This window comes from Acartia tonsa, chromosome 11 (genome assembly GCF_053477335.1).
Source record: "Acartia tonsa isolate MP-2025a chromosome 11, ASM5347733v1, whole genome shotgun sequence".
Taxonomy (NCBI): Eukaryota; Metazoa; Arthropoda; class Copepoda; order Calanoida; family Acartiidae; genus Acartia; species Acartia tonsa.
Window position 1 is genome coordinate 1,466,468 of NC_137270.1, and position 20,046 is coordinate 1,486,513.

At 30.2% G+C, this 20,046-nt stretch overlaps 3 protein-coding genes across 3 annotated transcripts in view; 1 reads left to right on the top strand and 2 right to left on the bottom strand.

Moving 5' to 3' along the window:
- Positions 1–20,046, top strand: part of LOC145332434 (uncharacterized) — a 444,908-nt gene that overhangs the window by 192,020 nt on the left and 232,842 nt on the right. The window lies entirely within an intron of this gene.
- On the bottom strand, positions 5,085–10,656 carry LOC145332700 (astacin-like metalloprotease toxin 3). Its single transcript, XM_080177719.1, has 14 exons — positions 10,606–10,656; positions 10,423–10,480; positions 9,986–10,071; positions 9,444–9,480; positions 9,225–9,296; positions 8,672–8,739; positions 8,215–8,313; positions 7,941–8,000; positions 7,630–7,687; positions 7,345–7,441; positions 6,254–6,385; positions 5,980–6,017; positions 5,286–5,319; positions 5,085–5,138 (listed from the first exon to the last, which is right to left on the bottom strand). Exons 1-14 carry the CDS (start codon positions 10,640–10,642, stop codon positions 5,100–5,102), a joined length of 915 nt encoding a protein of 304 aa, XP_080033845.1. The 5' UTR covers positions 10,643–10,656; the 3' UTR covers positions 5,085–5,099.
- Positions 16,037–19,248, bottom strand: LOC145332927 (C-type lectin lectoxin-Enh6-like). Its single transcript, XM_080178038.1, has 9 exons — positions 19,193–19,248; positions 18,780–19,050; positions 18,463–18,546; positions 18,086–18,124; positions 17,526–17,651; positions 17,165–17,266; positions 16,959–17,032; positions 16,541–16,627; positions 16,037–16,174 (listed from the first exon to the last, which is right to left on the bottom strand). Exons 1-8 carry the CDS (start codon positions 19,199–19,201, stop codon positions 16,541–16,543), a joined length of 792 nt encoding a protein of 263 aa, XP_080034164.1. The 5' UTR covers positions 19,202–19,248; the 3' UTR covers positions 16,037–16,174.

The window sequence follows — 20,046 nt, forward strand, 5'->3', positions numbered from 1 at the left end:
AATTGTTTCTTTTATTATATATGAGATCATCCATGAAAGTCTTTAAAATACTATGATTTCTTATTTAAAGTGGCAAAAACTAATTTTGTTTCATAAGGTTATAAAAAATTTAAAAGGCCAATCAACTATTCTTAGAAAAAATTACTAGAATTAGTAGATTACATTTGTAAACTGCTTGGAAATGCTTAAAATTCTAACAAATTATTTGTTTATTTTCAATGATTATGTCTATTTTTCTTAAGATATGTTTCTATTGGTTCAAAATATCATATGATTGTGTTTTATTGGCTTTCTCATTACAAAATGACAACTTTATACACCATAACTTATCTTAAAATCCTTGCTAAAGTCGATTAAATTTCAATTTATTTAAATAAACAGCAAATATTTTTTCCTTTAGCATTTTTAAAATTCACTTCATCATGCTCCTGTTGACTTATAAAGTCTTAAAAAGTGTGGATTTGAATTGTCCATTGAATGTAGATAGTTTTAGGCACCTTAACTGTCCAATTTGGTCAATTTGGAGCAATATTAGAGAGATTTGCATGAAGATACTTGAAATTTTCTCCAAAATAACTAATTTTTTATTTCAACTTTTTGCTGTGTAAAAGATGTTTTTACAACAATACTTTGAAATAAGATATCTCAAAAAGTATTAGAGCTAGAAAAATGTTAGAGACCTTTTTAGAAAGCTCCAATATCTGTCATTTCAACTAAAATGTGAGCGAATTTGCATGATAAACATGAAAGGCAAAATAAGACAATAAAGCAGGTTAGGTGAAGGGGATCTAAAAATAAAAGTAAAATTTGATCACCAAAAGTAATTTAAAATTTTCTACTATGGGAAGGTACTAACTCAATTTAGGGAAAGCATGATCTGAACTCACCATAAGGTCCTAGTAAATCCTGTGTAAACCGTTTCTGCGGGGTTTTTTTTCTAACCTAACACGCCTTCGGGTGGGGTGTGGGCCGGTTTCGGCCGCCGTAACCAGGTAAAAAAGCCCGTTTGTTGAAGTGTTAAAACCTGACATACACAAAAAAAGAACATATAAAAATTGGATAATACATACCAGAAAAAGAGCATATAACTATTGGAGGACACATATAGAGGTTACTAGGGTATACTGATTAGGGTGGCTCAAGAATAATAAATCATAAAAAAATATTTAATGATTGAAAAGTTAAAACTGGGTAATAAAACCAAAACCGAGCCGGGTTTTAAAACTGTCGGGTATTTATGACCATGCCGAACCGGGTCCTAATAGGGCGTAAAAAAAAGATAAAAAAATCATATAAAAAATAATAATTTGAATAAAACAAATTCACAAATAGATGTACAGGGTGCGGCCCATAAATCCGGACTTTTTCTAATTTGTAAACAAATGAACATAAAATCGTTAATTTTAAAGATTTTATCGAATTTTAAAAACTGAGAGGCAAAATAGGTATATGACTATTAGATTACTCAATAAAACCGCCGCTAGCCTCAATTACCGCCCCTACCCGCCCCCTGAACCGCCCGCAGGCCCTGGTCACCATGTCCCAAGTACAAGCTGGTGAAGTTCTCCTTGATAGTGGCAATGGGGGAGGTCTTTGTGGTATAGGCACGTCTATTGGTGCATGCTTCAAAGTAGCTGTGGGTCAAATAGTCTAATGGATTAAGATCTGGGCTGCTAGGAGGCAACATTTCCTTAGGGACCTGAGTAACCGCAGGATCTAAATTCCCATCTTTCAAGCTACCCTTTGACACGGCGGCTCTCATCTGGGCCACAGTTGAGCTAGAACAACGTTTTATACCTTTTTGGAAATGGCATGAAGATTTAGCTAGGGTTGTCAGCGCAACCCATAGTCTAAAATGAGATTCAAGGTTTCATATGGGCCCCTGTAGACGAGAATTGTGAAATTTTCAAGATTTTTGGCGTTTTTAACATCTTACAATCTGCAACGTGTCAATTTGCCGGAGTACTACGGCCAAGCCAACTTGAAAAAAGAACTCTAGTAATTTCTAGTACCTAACTTATGTATCTAACAGTACCTTCAGCAAGTTTCATGATCAACCTGCGTCTTCGAATTTGCCTAGTTGAACATATGCGCTGCCAGCTCGTAGTACACGTCCTACATCGTCCAAAGATTTTTATGGGTAAAAAGGTCATTACCTAAGCTTTTCATAGTGGGGTCAAACGCCCTGATCGGTCAAGTAGTCTTGGCGCTATGGCCGTTTTAAAAAAGTCCGGATTTATGAGCCGCACCCTGTACTTGTCAATAAACATTAGATTTCACAAAAAAAATCAGCAACTTAACTATAAAAACAAAAAAGTTATTAACGTTTTGCGAAAGCACCTATTTTTTCGCGGCAAATCCATATTATCCATATCATAGATCCATATCTAAGACTTCTCTCTGGGGGCAATAGATAAAGAATGGAGTAAAGGGGAGGCTCACAAAAGGATGATGAAATTTGAAGACTGGAAACCAGTTTTTTTTCCATTTTTCGGAACCAAGTTTTAATACCTGGTTCGTCACTAATGGGTTAAATAAAAGGGCAAATAAAGCAAAATATGACTTTGACTGACTTTTTTGGCGTTATCCTCTTAGAAATTTTTTTCTTCAATTTTTTCAATTTTGTCCCGCACCCCACCCCCCCCCCCCCCCCGACTACCGACGAACAACTTTTTTAGGTTTGGTTAGGTTTTAGGCTAGGGAGCCGAGCGCTGCGGCTAGGCAGGCAAGGGAAGGCAAATTTCTAAGAGGATAATACCACTTTTTTCAAACAGGGGACATGGTCATGTTCAGAAATGGGTATAACTGTAATGGGTTGAAAGTAGATAGATTTATAAAAATACATAGATATATATATAAGTAGAAAAGTGTCTGTTTGTCTGTCTGTCCATCTGTCAGACAGGTTTTTTGCTGGAAAAAAATAAATTTTCTAATGTATATATATGAAACAATAATAGTATTATAAAGCAACCAATTATTATCCTATAAATAGACATTAACCCCATAAAGAATTAAATGGTAGATGGATAGATACAGCTTCAATAAATCATTGAACTAACCATATTTATTCTGTAAATTGACATCAGCTCCATTTTCTAGAAGAATCTTCACTATATCAGTGTGGCCTTGAAAGGCTGCCCACATGAGACTGGTACTTCCTAGAGGAACATACATTTGTCTAATCTTTAAACATTATACACAATAAAAGTATTGTGCAGGTAACAATTATTCTCCTATGAATAGTCATCATCTCCATGTTCTAATAAAGAATTTAAAGGTAGCCTGATAGATATAATTACAATGAATTGTGTACTAACCATAAATGTTCTGTATATTGACATCAGCTCCATTTTCTAGAAGAATTTTTACTATATCAGTGTGTCCTTCCCATGCTGCTTTCATAAGACAGGTACTTCCTAGATTAACATACATTTGTCTAATATATAAAAATATTATACAATAATAGTATTGTGTAGCTTACATTTATTCTTCTATGAATAGCCCTATGTTCTAATAAAGAATCAAAAGGTAGATGGATAGATAAAACTAAAATAAATTATGTAACTAACCATAAATGTTCTGTAAATTGACATCAGCTCCATTTTCTATTAGAATCTTCACTATTTTAGTGTATCCTCCCCATGCTGCATACATAAGACTGGTACTTCCTAGATAGACATACATTTGTCTAATATATAAAAATATTATATAATAAAAGTATTGTGTAGCTAACCATTATTCTCCTATGAAAAGTCATTAGCCCCATGTTCTAACAAAGAATTAAAAGATAATGGATAGATACATTTAAAATAAATTGTGTAAATAACCATAAATGTTCTGTATATTGACATCAGCTCCATTTTCAAGAAGAATCTTCACTATTTCAGTGTGGCCTTGAAATGCTGCAGCCATAAGACTGGTTACTCCTGGATAAACATACATTTGTCTTATATATAAAAATATTATATAATAAAACTATTGTGTAGCTAACATTTATTCTCCTATGAAGAGTCATCAGCTCCATGTTCTAATAAATATCAAATATTATTACAATGAATTGTGTAACTAACCATTATTAGCCTGTATATTGACATCAGCTCCATTTTCCAGAAGAATATTCACAATATCAGTGTAGCCTTTCCATGCTGCATCCATAAGACTGGTTTCTCCTAGATAGACATACATTTGTCATATATATAAAAATATTACAGAATAAAAGTATTGTGTAGCTAACAATTATTCTCCTATGAATCGTCATCAGCCCCATGTTCTAATAAATAATTAAAAGGTAGATGGATAGATACAACTAAATAAATTTTGTAACTAACCATATATATTTTGTATATTGACATCAGCTCCATTTTGTAGAAGAATCTTCACTATACCAGTGTGTCCTTTCCATGCTGCATACATAAGACTGGTTACTCCTGGATAAACATACATTTGTCTAATATAAAAAATATTATACAATATTAGTACTGTCTGTTGTCCTAATGTCAGACAGGTTTCTGCTGGAAAAAAATTCTTATACTTAAAAATATGAAACAATAATAGTATTATGAAGAAACCACTCATTTTGAACTATAAATAGACCCCAAGATCTAAAAAAGAAATAAAAGGTTGTTGGATAAATACAACTACAGTAAATTAAGTAACTAACCATCATAATCCTGTATATTGACTTCAGCTCCATTTTCTAGAAGAATCTTCACTATATCTGTGTGGCCCTTCTCTGCTGCCAATGTAAGACTAGTACTTCCTAGATGAACATACATTTGTTTTATATACAATAATAGTATTGTGTAGCTAAACCATCATTATCCTAGCTCCATGTTCTAATAAAGAATAAAAAGTATACAAAAATGTTTTTCTGTATTTCTTATGTTAAGTTATAGAAAGATCTCATTATTATCCCCTTTGGATTTTTTTTCAATTAGGAATATTGTGGTAACAACCCCATTCACCCCCCCCCCCACTTCCCCCAAAAAAACTATTATTCTGGCGCTCATTATAAAAAATTAGATTTATCGTAAAAAATGTATAAAAAATTATGTAAATAATATTTTTGGTACCAAAAAAGACAGATATAATTTGCACTGTTAACCTGTTATAATGTTCTTGTATTCCTCATACTTCTCCTGAAATAATTAAGTTGGTTTATAATATTTCTTTTCTTTGGTATTTAATAGTATGATGATAAATACAGTTAGTAAATGTTTCAATCAAAACTTATCTAAACCTTATTTTAGTAAAAATCATTTCATTGAAAATAAAGTAAATCTTACATTCATTTCACCAGTCACATTACAGTTATAGGCTCTGAAAGAAAAATAAAAGATAAAATTACAAATAATCTGATTTTTAAAAGAGTTAAGACGGAGAAAAAATTTCATGGAATATTTATAATATTGCTCTACTTTTCAAAAGTAATATGTAATAAGTTTTAAAAATCTTAATTTAACCCCTTTTGTAAATAAAATGTAAACAGCTGTAGAATTGACAATTAGTCAACACTTGTTAAAAAATTTGTGAAAATATCTAACTTCATATGTCTAAAACAATTTTTGTCCCATTTAGCATAAATTTTACATTCCGAGGCATTAAATGATGGAGTAATTGCCCCAGGGAACTTAGAATGACTTTTTTTGTTTGTTGAACCATTCCTTTAAATTTTAAGATGTAAACAATTTCTTGTTTCTTTTGGATTTTTCAATTTTGGTTCCAGTGACATGTGTACAGAGAATGTGTCAAACATTTAGGAACAATCATTAAAAGTTATTTAGTCAAATTAATTATTAAAAGTTGGACCTCTTTTCTCACCTTAATTGGTTGGGGGTAGCAGATGTTCCCCTGATATTTCAGATTGTTATACAATTTTATGTATGTCCACTGTTTGATAAAGAATTTCCAACTACAAGTCAGTCAAAGTCATATTTTACTTTTTTCACCCTTCAACAATATATTTCTAAAAATACATACCTTGAAATCTCAACCACATCTACTGGAGATAATTGACTCTGAAAATAGGCTTATTTGATATATTAAGATATTATATTTAAGGTCAGTGAGAATTAATAAATGGCTGGTCTCAAGTAGGTTTAGACTATAAGGCAAGCATTAATTTTAACTTACATGCTGGAAAGGTCACTGATATAAACAAAATATACTCTTTTGAAACAAAATAACTTTTTAAATCTTAAAAATAGAATATAATTACAAAATATTCATAATCAGACTAAAAATAAAAACTCACAGGATATTGTTTTAGCAAATCAGTGTCATTAAAGTAGGTTCTATAAGGCTCCTTAACAATTATGCATACAGTCCCCAATTTGCATCCTTGGCTCTCTGTATAATGGGTGATGGAGAAGTAGTCGTATGGAGTCTGAAAAAAATTTAACACATTCATGCCGAGCGCCACTTTTATGGAGGTATCAAGCTGAAAATTTCAGGTAAGCTTTATTATGTAAAAAACGGAAAAAGTATTTTTTTTTTGCTCTAGTGGCGTCCACAGGAAAGTTGCTAATAAACCCAGTTCGGACCAGGCAACAATACTTCCAGGTTGAAAAGAAATGTTTTTAGTATTTTTGAAAAAAAGGGGGGGGGAAATTAATAATGTTATTTTTTAATGTCCAAAGTGATTTGTAGAGTAGCTAATATTATATTACTATCAGTAATTGACAAATATATAACAAAATGTAATTTATAGAGCTACAAGTAAGACTAGAAAAGACTTTTATCACATATAACATTTCGGGTATAGGTACCAACCTTTCTGGTTAAAAAAGAAACGTTTTTAGTATTTTTTATTGATAATAATGGGAGGAATATATATATCTTTAAGATATTTTTAACTTGTCCGAAAATGGGTAATAAAAATTTCAGGCTATTTTAATTAGGCCAAACAGGGCTGATATAGCACATAAAAAAACGATACGAAAAGAATATAAAAAATAATAATTTGAATAAAAACAATTCACAAATGGATGAAGTTGCCAATAAACTTTAAATTTCATGAAAAAAATTAGCAACTTTACTACACAAAAAAAATGGTTAGGAGGGGTATTTTGAAATCATCTTGTTTTTCGTGGTTTTCCAATTTTGTTGAGCTATACCTGCAATCAGAAGTAAGCAAAATTGCCTGCTCCATGGGGAAATGAAAACCAGGGTAGTAGAGAGGGGAGTCATACTGAGTATGATGCAATTAAGAAACTGGGAACAGGTTTTCTTTTGGTATTTGGTAACTGGGCGATAAAAACCAGTTCGTCACTAACAGGTTAATCAAAAAAAACAATATTTTGAATTATAAATTTTAGAAGACATAAAACTGATTAAAATAATCACCCCATGTGTTTCATTAAATTGTGTTCTTTGAGTCATTGTCTTTCTCATGTTTTCCACAAATTTCTCCTTTATTTCAACAAACTGGTCACGATCAGGTCTAAATATAAATCATTAAAATTTAACTGTAATCCAGGAAGATGTATTATACCAAAATTTGGATTACTTTATTACTATATGAAAAGGTATACAATGTTATTACTAATCATATTAATATTTTTTTGTTACAAAAGTATGCAATAAAAATCTAGTATTATTAAAATATTACAATAAAAAAAAAACTTTTACCTATTTTGCTCATGTACAAACCCAAGAACATGCACCAATTCATGCAATATGATTCTACCTAAGAATATACATTTAACTTTTGAGTTAAGAAAAAAAACATTTTTTAAAGCTAAAGAAAAAATAGAAATCTCGTTTAAAGTAATTTAATCATTTGTTTAGATAGATATTATTGAATAACATTTTATCTAAAAGAAAATAACAACAGTGGTTCTTTTTGACCTAATGCAAAGTAATTTGAAGAATTCCATAGCCTTTATTTAAAGATCCAGTTTTATCCTAACTTGTTACTTTAGTTAACAATCTATTATAACCTTCTTCACCAAAGCAGCCAGGTTTTCCAAGATTTAGTTTACTGTATGGATCCTTATAACCTAAAATTTTTCAATATAAAGGATACGTTGAAATATACAATTGACATTCAATTATCTTTTAGAAGACCAGACCCTAGGTCAGACCTTAAAGATTATTCCTTCTAGTTCCTTCATAAAACTGAATTAATATGATATATTTTTAATATTTTGAAGAGTATTAGAAAACTATATTAAGTTTTTCATATAGTTCTAGCTTGTTTTAGTTAAAAATTACCAATTGAACCAGAGCATTCATATTTATTCTTTTTGTGAATTTTCAACTCTTGTGTAAATGTCTGGTTTGCCAATTCTTTATCAATGAATTGTATGCAACCTAAATTAAACAAACTTTCATGATATTCATTATGATTATGATTTGGTTTCTATAAAAATATCATATAGGAACATTTTGAATATATATTTCAAACAACAACAAAAGGTAAAATTAAAATAAATAAAACAATTTATTGCTTTGGTGTTTTTGCTAATGTGACAAAACAATCCAAATCATTTAAAAATGTACAATGCACTATGGCCTACTTTAATGTTAGTCAATAAAATGTTTTTTTTTGATAGCAAATTGTTGATACACTATATCATTTCCTTATTTGCTACATAGTACAATGGAACAAAAATAAATATTTTGACTATTATGACTATATTGCCTTTCTAGTAGCAATTTAAAATTTTACCTTTAGGTAATTGATCCTCTATTATTTTCATTTGTGACTTTATTAGGTTCTTCTCATTATCTGTATACCTAGATAATTAATCATGCAAACAAATGGTTCTACTGGGTATCCAAGTTAAACTATTTTTTAAAAATGTTTGGCAGCCAACTATTGAATTTAGCTTGGTGAACTTTTACAGCAACTTATTCATTGATATCCCATATATCATCCAGTAGTTTTTTAATTTTAGAAATTTTCATAAGGTAAAATAGTAAAATAATGGTTTGTTTAAGTCAAAAAAAAAATTTTTGCTCTTTACATGGATGACTCTGCCAGGTTTGCTGGCATCCTGTGCCCGCCAGGATGGAGATATTTAAAAAATTTCAACTCTCAGTTATGTGTCATACCCATACTTAAAAGTCACACAGTTTGGGCTCTTTATTGCTGAAGGAACTTATTTTGATGCTCTATATAGCCAATGATGCTTAGAAAATGTGTTTATTTCCAAATTTTTGTTATACTAAGTAAAATCTCATTATATTTTCAATTATCTTTTACTGTTTTATATTTTTACCTTCGTCCATAGTCCCATTCATCCATAAATATGAATGGTATAGTGCCATTATACCATCTGTAACTTATATTACTATAAAAAAAAAAGATACTGATATTTTGATAAAAAAAATAGTGGTATTACAAAGTCAGAAAATTTTGTAACTGTATTGTAAACTAAAGTGAAGGCCCAAAACAAACTTAAAGCCCATAATATTAAATTCTCTGATATTTATTTTACCTGACAGCACTGTAACCAGAATCATAATCAACATCACCTGTTTCATTAAAACAATAAATTATTGGATAGTGGCTTATTCATTGGATTTTTTATTAAATAATTATATAAATGCACAGGTGTTTTTTTTTATTAGATTAAAAGTCATGAATTATTAAACCTACAAGGTTATTTATATTGGCTTGTAGGAGTCATAGAATCAAAGTGATGCTGAAGTATTTTTGTTTTGGTAATTTGATTAGCTAAATGGAAGCAAAACTTTATTTCACCAACATTTGAAAAATAAATTATTGCATTAATCAAATAATTGTAATAGTTCATGTTTTTTTAATTTAAAAAAATCCTACTGTCTATATCTTACATTCTTAATTATATATTCTAGGTGAAAAAATGTAATTACTTTTTGTTTGAATTAAAAAAAAAACTCTAATCTAATTATAATTATCATTCATTATTTATGCAGCTAGTTTAAACAAAAGTATAAGATAATTGATAACAAATATAAGATTTTTAATATTCATTAAAAATAATTTATTAGTAATAACCTAACAATAGATCTTCATAGTCCTGAAACTCATCTTGTCCAAAGTTATTTTCATCAATTCCAGCACTTTCAATTGTACTTTCATTTCTCAATGTTTTTAGAATTAATTATTATAAATCCAATAATACAGTCATTTAATATTTAGTAATGAAATAAATAAATATGGAATTTGATTTGATTTTTGTTTACAATCCCCTAATTAAATTCAAAATTCAAATGCTACTTCACTGAATTGGTTATGTTAAATGATAGTTTAAATACAATTTATTATTCTTATAGCATTTCATATTGGTTGGGAGTTGGGTTACTTTCCTTTATTCCAGGGCGTTTGGTATTTTATTAATTTTACTTCTAAATAATATTATGACAAAACTTTAAACATGAATATCAAATAGCCAACTGTAATAATATTGTTATGGACCCCCAATTAAAAAATACCTTCTTTGCTTTGGTCCAAGTTCTATAACCTTTAGAAGTTCTTGCAACATTGAAGGTCCTGACATTTAAAATAGTTTAGAATTAAAAGATTTTATCATTGTAATTTAAGGATCATTTTAAAATTTAATAATTTAAAAAATAAATTCTAATAAAACATAATTTTTTCTAGTTTAAAAAACTCACCATTAGGTTGAAAACAGGCAGGCTGTCCAAGTGTCATAGATGCATTACATTGACCTAAAATAATATATTTATAAAAGATATGTTGGTGCAATGACAAATTTACCAGGGGACAAAAATACTAGAGGGATATTTCTAAAGTTAAATGCCCTTTTTTTTATTAGGAGATTTATTTAAATATTTAAAGACTTTTTTTATTAGGAATTAATGTTGGACAAAAATCTATCTAGGTGAAACAAATGTTTATATAATTAAATATTATAAAATGACCTAGGCCATCTCAGTCCAATCAAGAATATTTATTAGGGTGGTTCACTGTTGGACACAGTGGGATCTTTTGAAAAAAATCGTGACATCCAAAAAATTTAAAATCGACTTTTATCTATCCTAGGAATTTATAATGTCTGTAAGTAGACAGCTAGAAAAGAAATTTTTTAAAGATATTAATTTTTGGCGGATTTTTGCTATTTTTAAAAAAGGTAGTGAAAAATTTCTTTTCAGTTTTGATGATTTTCCAGATTTTTTTACACAATTTTTTTAAAGCAACAAAAAATACATTTATGTTCAGCTTATGCAAATAATTTTTGATTGAGGTACTTTTCAGATACCTGTACCAAATGTCTAATGGAGGAAAAGTTTGAAAAAGATATTTTTTTGGTGGTGTAAATTGACATTTTGTGAGAAAATTTCACCAAAAATATTAAGATTTTTAACCCCAAAGAATCAGTTTTTTCCATTTTAGCCAGAAACAGCCAGGAGGCCCTGGGTTTTGCAATAATAATAATAAGATGCAATATGTATTGTGTATAAAACAGTTTTCACAACCTGGGGCCTCCCGGCCGTTTTTGAGTGATTGAGCATTTTACATTGCATGGTTTGAACAATTTCGTTCTTGTTAATTTCAAATTTTCCTTCGTTAGAGGGGGAAGGAGTCATTTTAGAGCCCAAAGTCATCTCTGCAATATTTTTAAACTTTGTAAGGCGGATCTTTCTTGACTTATGCATCATTTGCTTCTGGCAAACCGTTTCACCGTTATTTGCTGCCGTTTGCGTGATTTTTAAACTGTTTTTAACCTATTTTTAAAACGTATAAAAAAAATATACTATGACACCAGTAGAATGAGACTGCAGAGCCTAAATTTGAATAAAATCCCCAATAAACTTTTTTGGGGGGATTTAAATATTAATTTTTACTGTTGCCATGATCATTTTGACCGAAGCAAAAGGTTTTTTTTTTATTTGGGTAAAATTCGTAGCTTTTAGAGTGTTTTGCTTCATAAATATTGTATTCTGGTATAGAGTAAAATCAGGCCTTATGATTTTACTATAAAAATTCACTAAAAAGTTAATTCTTTATAATATATCAACGAATTAACATTAATATGTTTATGTTCTCTCACTTATTTTAAAAACATAAAAAATGGCTGTAAAGGGTTAAATGACAACAAATGTTTATGCAATACAACAAATTTATTTTTGTCACATATACAAATGCGTTATAAAATAAGATTATTCAAACTTATTTTTTAAAATAATTTTAAAAAGAATGTATCTTTTATGTGTATGGTTTTCATTCTTTTCATTTTAATTAAATAAAAATTATTTAACTACATTGGAAATAAGTCACTTTGTGAAAACACTCTTTTTTTGAATTGTTAGGAATTGAAATAAAACAAGACTTGTTATTGGTTAGATTTCAGAATTATTTGTTTTATTGTAAATGTTAGATTTTTCAATGAAATTAATTGTTTTTGAAAAAAAAGTATTTCCAATGAACAGAGTAATGTTTTTTTTATTGTATCAATATAAAGTGAATTATATAAAAATGTTCTGTAAGCCACAATATTACCCGAAGTAAAAAAAGAGCTTTTGCTACGGTCAATATGATTACAGCAACACTAAAAATTAATTTTTAAATCCCCCAAAAAAAGTTTATTGGGGACTTAATTCAAATTTGGGCTCTGCAGTCTGATTCTATAGGTGTCCTAGTATATTTTTGACCACCCATTCAAAAATAGGTTAAAAACAGTTTAAAAAACTTAAGTGTAGCTGATCTATAAAAAAAAAAACAGATTATTGTGTTAGGTAAAGATAAGAGATAACAGAAATTAAGTTGGTTGTTAAAGACATTATCCACAGATACATTGACAAAATTATTCCCTTTTTATAAATTTTGCATCCGCGGCCAACTGACTATCAAACCATATATAACAGCTTGTCTGAACAAAATGTATTTAAAACTTTAGCAATAATTTTGGCGATTTCACACAAAGTACCTTGTTAAGCACTGAAACCCCCATCCATTTAAAAAAAAAATTGAAAATAATGGAGGAGAAGGGGAGTCTATGCCCATTCCACCTTTCTTATTCTCAAGTTTTTTTTTAGAATAGGGGGGGGGGTGATTTATCATAGCTCACCAGAGTACTTTATGTGTATTGTGTAAGCACCATATTTTCTTTAAAGTTTTATCTCAACTAATTTCTTCTTTAACCCATTAGTGCCGAGCGCCACTTTTATGGGCCGATCGAGCTGTAAGTTTCAGGGAAGCTTTATAATGGTCAAAACGGAATTCGTATTTTTTTGTTTTGCTCTAGTGGCGTGCACAGGAAAGTTGCAAAAAAAAACGGTTCGGCTTGGCCATAAATACCAACCAGGCATTAACACCCATTTTTGGTGCTTTCCCCCAGTTTTAAAACCCGGTTGACCTGTATAAACCCGGTTATTTTGACCAAAAATCGAAAAATGTAATTTTTGAACGCCAAAAGTGAGATGAACACTTTTTAGAACTTTGATACGATCCGTAATTGAAAACTACACAACCTCATGTAATCTAAAGAGCTACAAGTATAATACGAAGCGATTTATTTCAAATGTCGTGTTTAGCCGGCGATTTCGGGTAAAAAAACCCTGTTTTGTTGTTGTTGTCAAATAAGATCTATTAGTGAAACCGGGTAATAAAAATTTCAGACTCAAAATGGAAATGCCGAACCGGGCCTATATAGGGCGTAAAAAAACGATAAAAAAATCATATAAAAAATAATAATTTAAATAGAACGAATTCAAAAATAGATGTACTTGTCAATAAACTTTAGATTTAACGAAAAAAATCAGCGACTTTACTATAAAAACAAAAAAGTTAGATGGGGTATTTTGAATTGTCATGATTTTCAAACTTTGTTGATCTATACCGGCAAACGGAAGTAAGCAAAACTGCCTGCTCCAGGGGGAAATGAAAGCCAGGGTAGTAGAGGGGGGATTCATACTGAGAATGATGCAATTATGAAGCCGGAAACCGGTTTTTTTTACATTTTCTGGCACCGGGTTTTAAAACCCGGTTCGGCACTAATGGGTTAATTACTTTTTAATAGATATAATATATGTGGATATTATGACATGAGATATTTTTTCCTTAACTTAATTTGCTACTTTGTTCCTCATTTATTGGTCAGTACTTTATTCAAGTGGTCAAGGAGGGGAAGGGGTGAAAGGAGTGGACGGGGGTAATATATATCGATCGGCAGGTATTAAGATATGTTTAAGCATATAAAGGCGTTTTTTTAGTATGGCTGGGTACCGGTTCTAATCCAGTGGATATTAATCTGTTTCAAAGCCATACTGGAACATTTATTCTCCTGTGATATATGTATTTTTATTATTTACATAAATAGTAACTTCTTATGTATTTATGTATGTATATAGCCTTGATTCTCTGAAGTTAGGATTCAGATGCACGAGGAGATTGGAGGGAGTAACTTCTTATCGCTTATTATCTTGAATTTAAAAAAATAAAATTATCTGCTATCCTGTATATAATTCATCCCAAATAATGTATTGTTTTAAATATTTGACACAATCTTAAAATATTAATAGATAATTTATTTTATTGTTTACAAGTGTTTAATTTATTTGTTACTAGCGATTTCGCCCCTAGCCTCTAGGGGCTTTGCCCCAAGAGGTGATAAAAAAAACGAAATTCGTAAAAGGACCAAGGAAATCTTCAGCAAAAAAAAATGGGGGGGATTTTTTTGTTTTTTGGGGGGTTGGGGGTGTTCCACCCTCCAAGACAGACAAACAGGACAGACAGATGGACAGACATCATTCTACTTTGTATTATAGATATATTTCTGTTTTTACTGCTCATGGATTTTATCATCCTTGACAATCAACTCTTTGATTGTACCACCTTTGTCTGGAGGTCCTAATTGTGCATGGTAATGTCTGTTTCGTATTTTGCAAATCAGTCTCGAACCCGACACCTCCACGACAGGTTATTATTAATATTCTTTTTTTTTCCAAACTGTTTCTTTACTTTCGTTATTGAAGGACTTTCTTATGATCTTTACATATAATTGTACTGAAAAATCTCAAGAACTGCTGGAACGATAAGGCTCTCCTTTATACAGTGATGGTTTATAAAATACTTAACCGACCAAAAATTATTATTTAAATATAATCATAGCATTGTATATAAACCTGATGCAGAACTGCGTATATACAGGATTCTGTTTAAGAACTTATCAAACTCTGTTGTATAAAAAGTGGTTGTCAAAAAAATGTAAAATCAGTATTTTGTAATGGTCGTACGGACTTTCTTTTAACGATTAATTATGAAGTTGCTATGCTTTTAAAATCGTACCAAACAGGATTCATTGCCCAAAGCACTAAAAGACATTTACAACAAATTCGCAATTTATAAACAATCATTTTTATGTATACTTAAACAAATTCTTCACTCTCAATTCCTTCTTCTTCCTTTATTTTCTCTTTTATAATTACTTCCACACTCTCAGCCTCTGTCTTTATAAAGATAGGTTGCTCATCAAGAGTTTCCTCCTCTTTTATCTCAAGTTTTATATCAGCATCACCACAATCAACGAAACTGGTAGAAGCAGAAGGTGAAACTGTATTCTTTAATTCTAAATTAAATAAAAATAAATCTTTAATACTAACTAAGATATCGTCATATGTAAAAGAATAATCAGTGAGCATGTAAAGATTTTGTGATTTTATTAATATCTTCTATTCTTATAGCCCTCCTTCCTAAGAGAGAGGGGACACTGGACTGTTTATTAAATTAGTCCCAAAAGTCCTATGATAATGTTTTCTTATTCGCTGGCTTAACAAATTTGGGGACTGTATAGAATTCTAATTGGTTGGTTAATAAAGTAGAGTGTTCGATCATTTCGACTACTAATTTTAATCTACAGATAGGGTAATTTTGTGTATCATCATTGGAGAAAAATGAACAGAAAATCAGATATAGGTTGATTTTAGAGTAGCTGTGCTAATCATTATATTATTTCCTGCCAAAATACCAAAATCAAGACATAGACTTTTCTGATCAGAATAGCGAAAAGTTCTTAGAAAATGTTAAGGTTTGATAATCCAATAAGATTTTTTTTTTCATTCACAAACCCTTTAAACAAACAAAATAAACAATGTATTCAATTTAATTTTATTATATTAGTATATCAATTTGATTGCTTTATCATAAGCTTAAAATGCTTCTATTAATATTTCTTTAAACAAGAATTTGTGAACTTTTTTCTTCTTCTGTATAAGGCTTGTGTACCTTAAAACAAAATTATTACAAATATGGATTTGGATAAATAATCTTTAGAATTTTATAATGGCTCATAAACATGTGGATTCTAAATAATAAATTCTAGTATATGAAACCATATATTAAATTTATATCAATCAAATGTTGGTTGGTGGAAAGGGAATACTAGCTTTCACAACTTCCATTCAGTTGAGAGTAAGATTCCAGTCAAATGAGCTTATTAGGTCAAACTGTTTTGAAATATAGGTTTAAATATGTGTTTGTTCAACATTAAGAACATTTAGACTTAATAAACGTATTTGACTGTGAGCTTGCTCCCAATTTTAAGGAATATTGTTAATATAAGAATAGCATGAAAACAGGTACAAATGTTACCTAAAAATGTATTTTCTTGCTACAAACAGATGGATTTATTTTTCCATCAGGATGGTCGTTCCATTTATAACCCCACTTTCTAACCAACTAAATAAATAAATTTTTGTAAATTATGTAATAAAAAGTGGCGCCAGATTTTTAAAGAAAATTACATATTAATTATTATTAGTTATTTCTCACATATTAATATAAACAGTATTCCGCAAATATAAAATGTAATATTATAAGATTAAAACCATTCTTTTTAGCCCCAAGATTCTGAAGGCACGTGTTGAAAACTTTTTTTAATCTTATTGTATTTGTAGAAAACTGGATATAATACAATGCTAGACATAATATTTTAGTATAGATGATAAATGGTTCTAATCCACCAGATATTCATTGGTTTTGAATAAATATGAGAAAAAAAATTATAGACCTCTCCACAATTTTCTCTTCCTTCAAGTCTCAGAATATTGTTAGGTTCTCCATTTTGCCAATTTTTGTAGGTAACTTAAAGTAATCCAATAAATTAAAACTAATGTAAGTTAAAATATTTCAATAAAATTAAGTATAAGATCTTACTACTAATCTTCCAGCAGCAAGATGATTCTACAAATAAAAAGTTATATCTAAATATGTAACCTGGATCTCCATTTGACCAGACCCAGTTTCCTTCCCTTTCAAGATCATTAAATCCCATCCAGAATGCACACCAGCCATGACATTTCTTGTCTTTTATCAGAGCTAATATCAAAAAAACAAACAATTAAATTTTAAAATTAGAACTCAACTATGAATCAAATTAATATTCCTTTTTGATTTACCTAGGGCAAGATTTTATTTGAGTAGCAGAGTACAGGGTTAGTGCCCCAAAAAAATGTTAAGATTTGGAAAATATTACTACTTATAATCAGGGGGAGAACAATTGGAGAAGAACATCACATATCTTGAAATAATTGTGACACAAATATTCAACAGCAATTACACACAAAATAAAACACACTTTCGATAAAATTTTGTTCATGTTGAGAATTGATTGAGGCTAGATCTGCATCATTTCCCTCTCTCCTGCATGTCTCCCTTGCTGAATACCAGGTCAGAAATTGCTCCAGTACAAGGTAGCATATACCTATAAGTTTTAAGACAAAAGTATTTACATTTTTAATTCTATATTTTGTTCAAATTTTGGTTTTGATAAATTAATGCTTTAAGAATGACAATTTGATCAAATTGTTGATTTGAGAATCTATTCATCCCTTCAGAGAACCGCAGCTCAAGATCTAGCCCTCATGGAGAATTTTGCTCTAACAGGAGAGTGCAAACTGATGAAAAATTTCAAGAACTTAAGACAGTTGGGTCATAATTTGTAAAATTATGCACTTTCCTGGTAAAGAAAAATTCTCCAGAAAGGCTAGGTCTTGAGCTGTGATACTATGGAGAGGTGAGTATACTGTTAAAATTGTAAGCAATTGTTTTTTATACCCTTTTTATATCTTTGAAAAAATGTATTCACCAAATGGTGCTTATTGACAATGTAAATGAATTACGTTGAAATTTTAAGACCTGTTTCTTCGTCTAGGATCCATTTGCTATCACCACAATCTTCATTTTAAAAAAATCATTAAACAGTAAAGTTTAACTATTTACCAGCAGCAACACCCCTAGAGGGCTTTAGGGCCACATAAAATGTTTTCTTTTCAATCTATTAAGATCAGCTGTTCACCAAACAAAAGTTTTATAAATGTTGGATGAGTTCATTTATATTATTGTGTTTTGTTTTACAATTTTTCTTGGGAGTTTGGTGTTACCCTCCCCAATCCCCCAAAATAGTGATAAACCTTCCCAGGTGCTATGGTTAGCTAGATCCTTTGGTACAGATACACAGAGATCCTGTTACTTTATTATAATGATTTATTATCTATATATAGGTAAATTTTCACCTTCATCTTTCTTCATAAAGTTCTGCCAATAATTCCACCAATACCACCATTCTAGTTGTTCTTTGGTCCATGGTCTAATAGTTCCTAAATTAACTTTAAAGGTTTGCATCTCAGAAAAAAAAGACTGCTTTATAAAACAATCCATAATATTTGCATTATACAATTAATAATCAGTTTTATTGTACAATCATAAAGAGGTGAATTAACCCTTTTAAAGATTTTGTAAAATATTGAACAATAACTTTTATTACTGATGCACCCAGAAAAGTTATATTTTGTTGTCAGTAAATATTTATTGGTCAAAATTGCTGGGCCACCTGGGAAATTTCCAGCTCCTGAATTAGGCCACATTGGTTGTTGGCCTGGTATGTTGTTTGGAAAGCCACCCTGCATTTCTGGAGATGGAATCATATTAGTCCCTGGTACATTCAGTTGGCGTACATTTGGTAGTTGGGGCCATTCTGGATTTGGTAGTTGCCTGTTGTCAGTTGATTCAACTGCTTGAAGTTCACTTGGGTCAGAAGCATAATCAGAACGTTGGCAACAGAGTCTTATAATCTGGAGAATACATATGCCTAACCATAGTACCTAAATAAAAAAAAGCCACAAATATCTTTATAAAATAGGTCAACCTAAAGCTTCTATAGGTCGACCTAAAATTTCCAGAGGTCAACCTTTGTCTTTTATGAACTGGGCTTAAGATTCTAAAATAGATTATATAAAATCTTACTCTTGACATATCTCTACAGCAACTAAATAAATAAATTAATTTTTTTTATTATTGATTCATTACTTTATTGATATTGTCAATTAATAGAGTGTCAAGTTTCCAACAACAAATACATCAAAGTTTTTAAAAGTGAAGCTTTTCTATAATTAGGGTCGGTCCGTCCGTACGTCCGTCCGTCCGAGATAGATAGCTTTTATTCGTTAATTTAGGCAGGTTAGAATGTCCTATCGATTTCAAATTTTGCATGATGATTCCTGTAGTAGTTAGGTACGATTTAGAAAGCGTAGAAACTCTATAATCATTACCAGAATGTCCGTGCGTCCATTTTAAACATGTTGATTTTTCTACATTTTTAACAACAAATTTTTATGTGATCTAGTTATCCGTTTGATCTGATTTTTTGTATATTGATTCATGGAACAACAAAGAACAATAGTATAAGCGAAGCAACTCTATAATTAAGTCCTAAAAATGTAAGTATGTCCAGAAACATTATCCCGTATCAAGCAGTTTTTGAACAAATTTACTTACAATTTTGCTTCGACTGTTTCGATTCTTTTATATTCTGATTATTCAGTTCAGACACTATACAAGTGTTAATGTTCGTTTGTCCTACCGTTTTAGTGCTTCGCTTTTATGGATGTTGTCATCCTTGTTTATTATATGTATCCAAGGCTATCAGACAACTATGCATGCATCTAAAGGGATAAGGCAATGGCTGATGAATTATAGTACATCCCAAATGATGACACACAAAATTACCCCCTCTGTATATTGCAATAAGTGGTTAAAAATTTTTGACACTTAACGGGGCCAACAAAACTTTAATCAATCTTATGATTTATTATTTCACT

Coding starts and splice junctions, on each gene's coding strand:
- LOC145332927 (XM_080178038.1), bottom strand. Junction 18,125..18,462: donor CTTTATGAAGAAAGATGAAG/GTGAAAATTTAC, acceptor TTTAAAATGAAG/ATTGTGGTGATAGCAAATGG. Junction 16,628..16,958: donor GAAGAGAAAATTGTGGAGAG/GTCTATAATTTT, acceptor TTATTTATTTAG/TTGGTTAGAAAGTGGGGTTA.
- LOC145332700 (XM_080177719.1), bottom strand. CDS start 10,642: ATGACACTTGGACAGCCTGCCTGTTTTCAACCTAATG. Junction 6,386..7,344: donor AATTTAATGAAACACATGGG/GTGATTATTTTA, acceptor AATTTTTTTCAG/ACTCCATACGACTACTTCTC. Junction 6,018..6,253: donor ATTTGCTAAAACAATATCCT/GTGAGTTTTTAT, acceptor GCCTATTTTCAG/AGTCAATTATCTCCAGTAGA.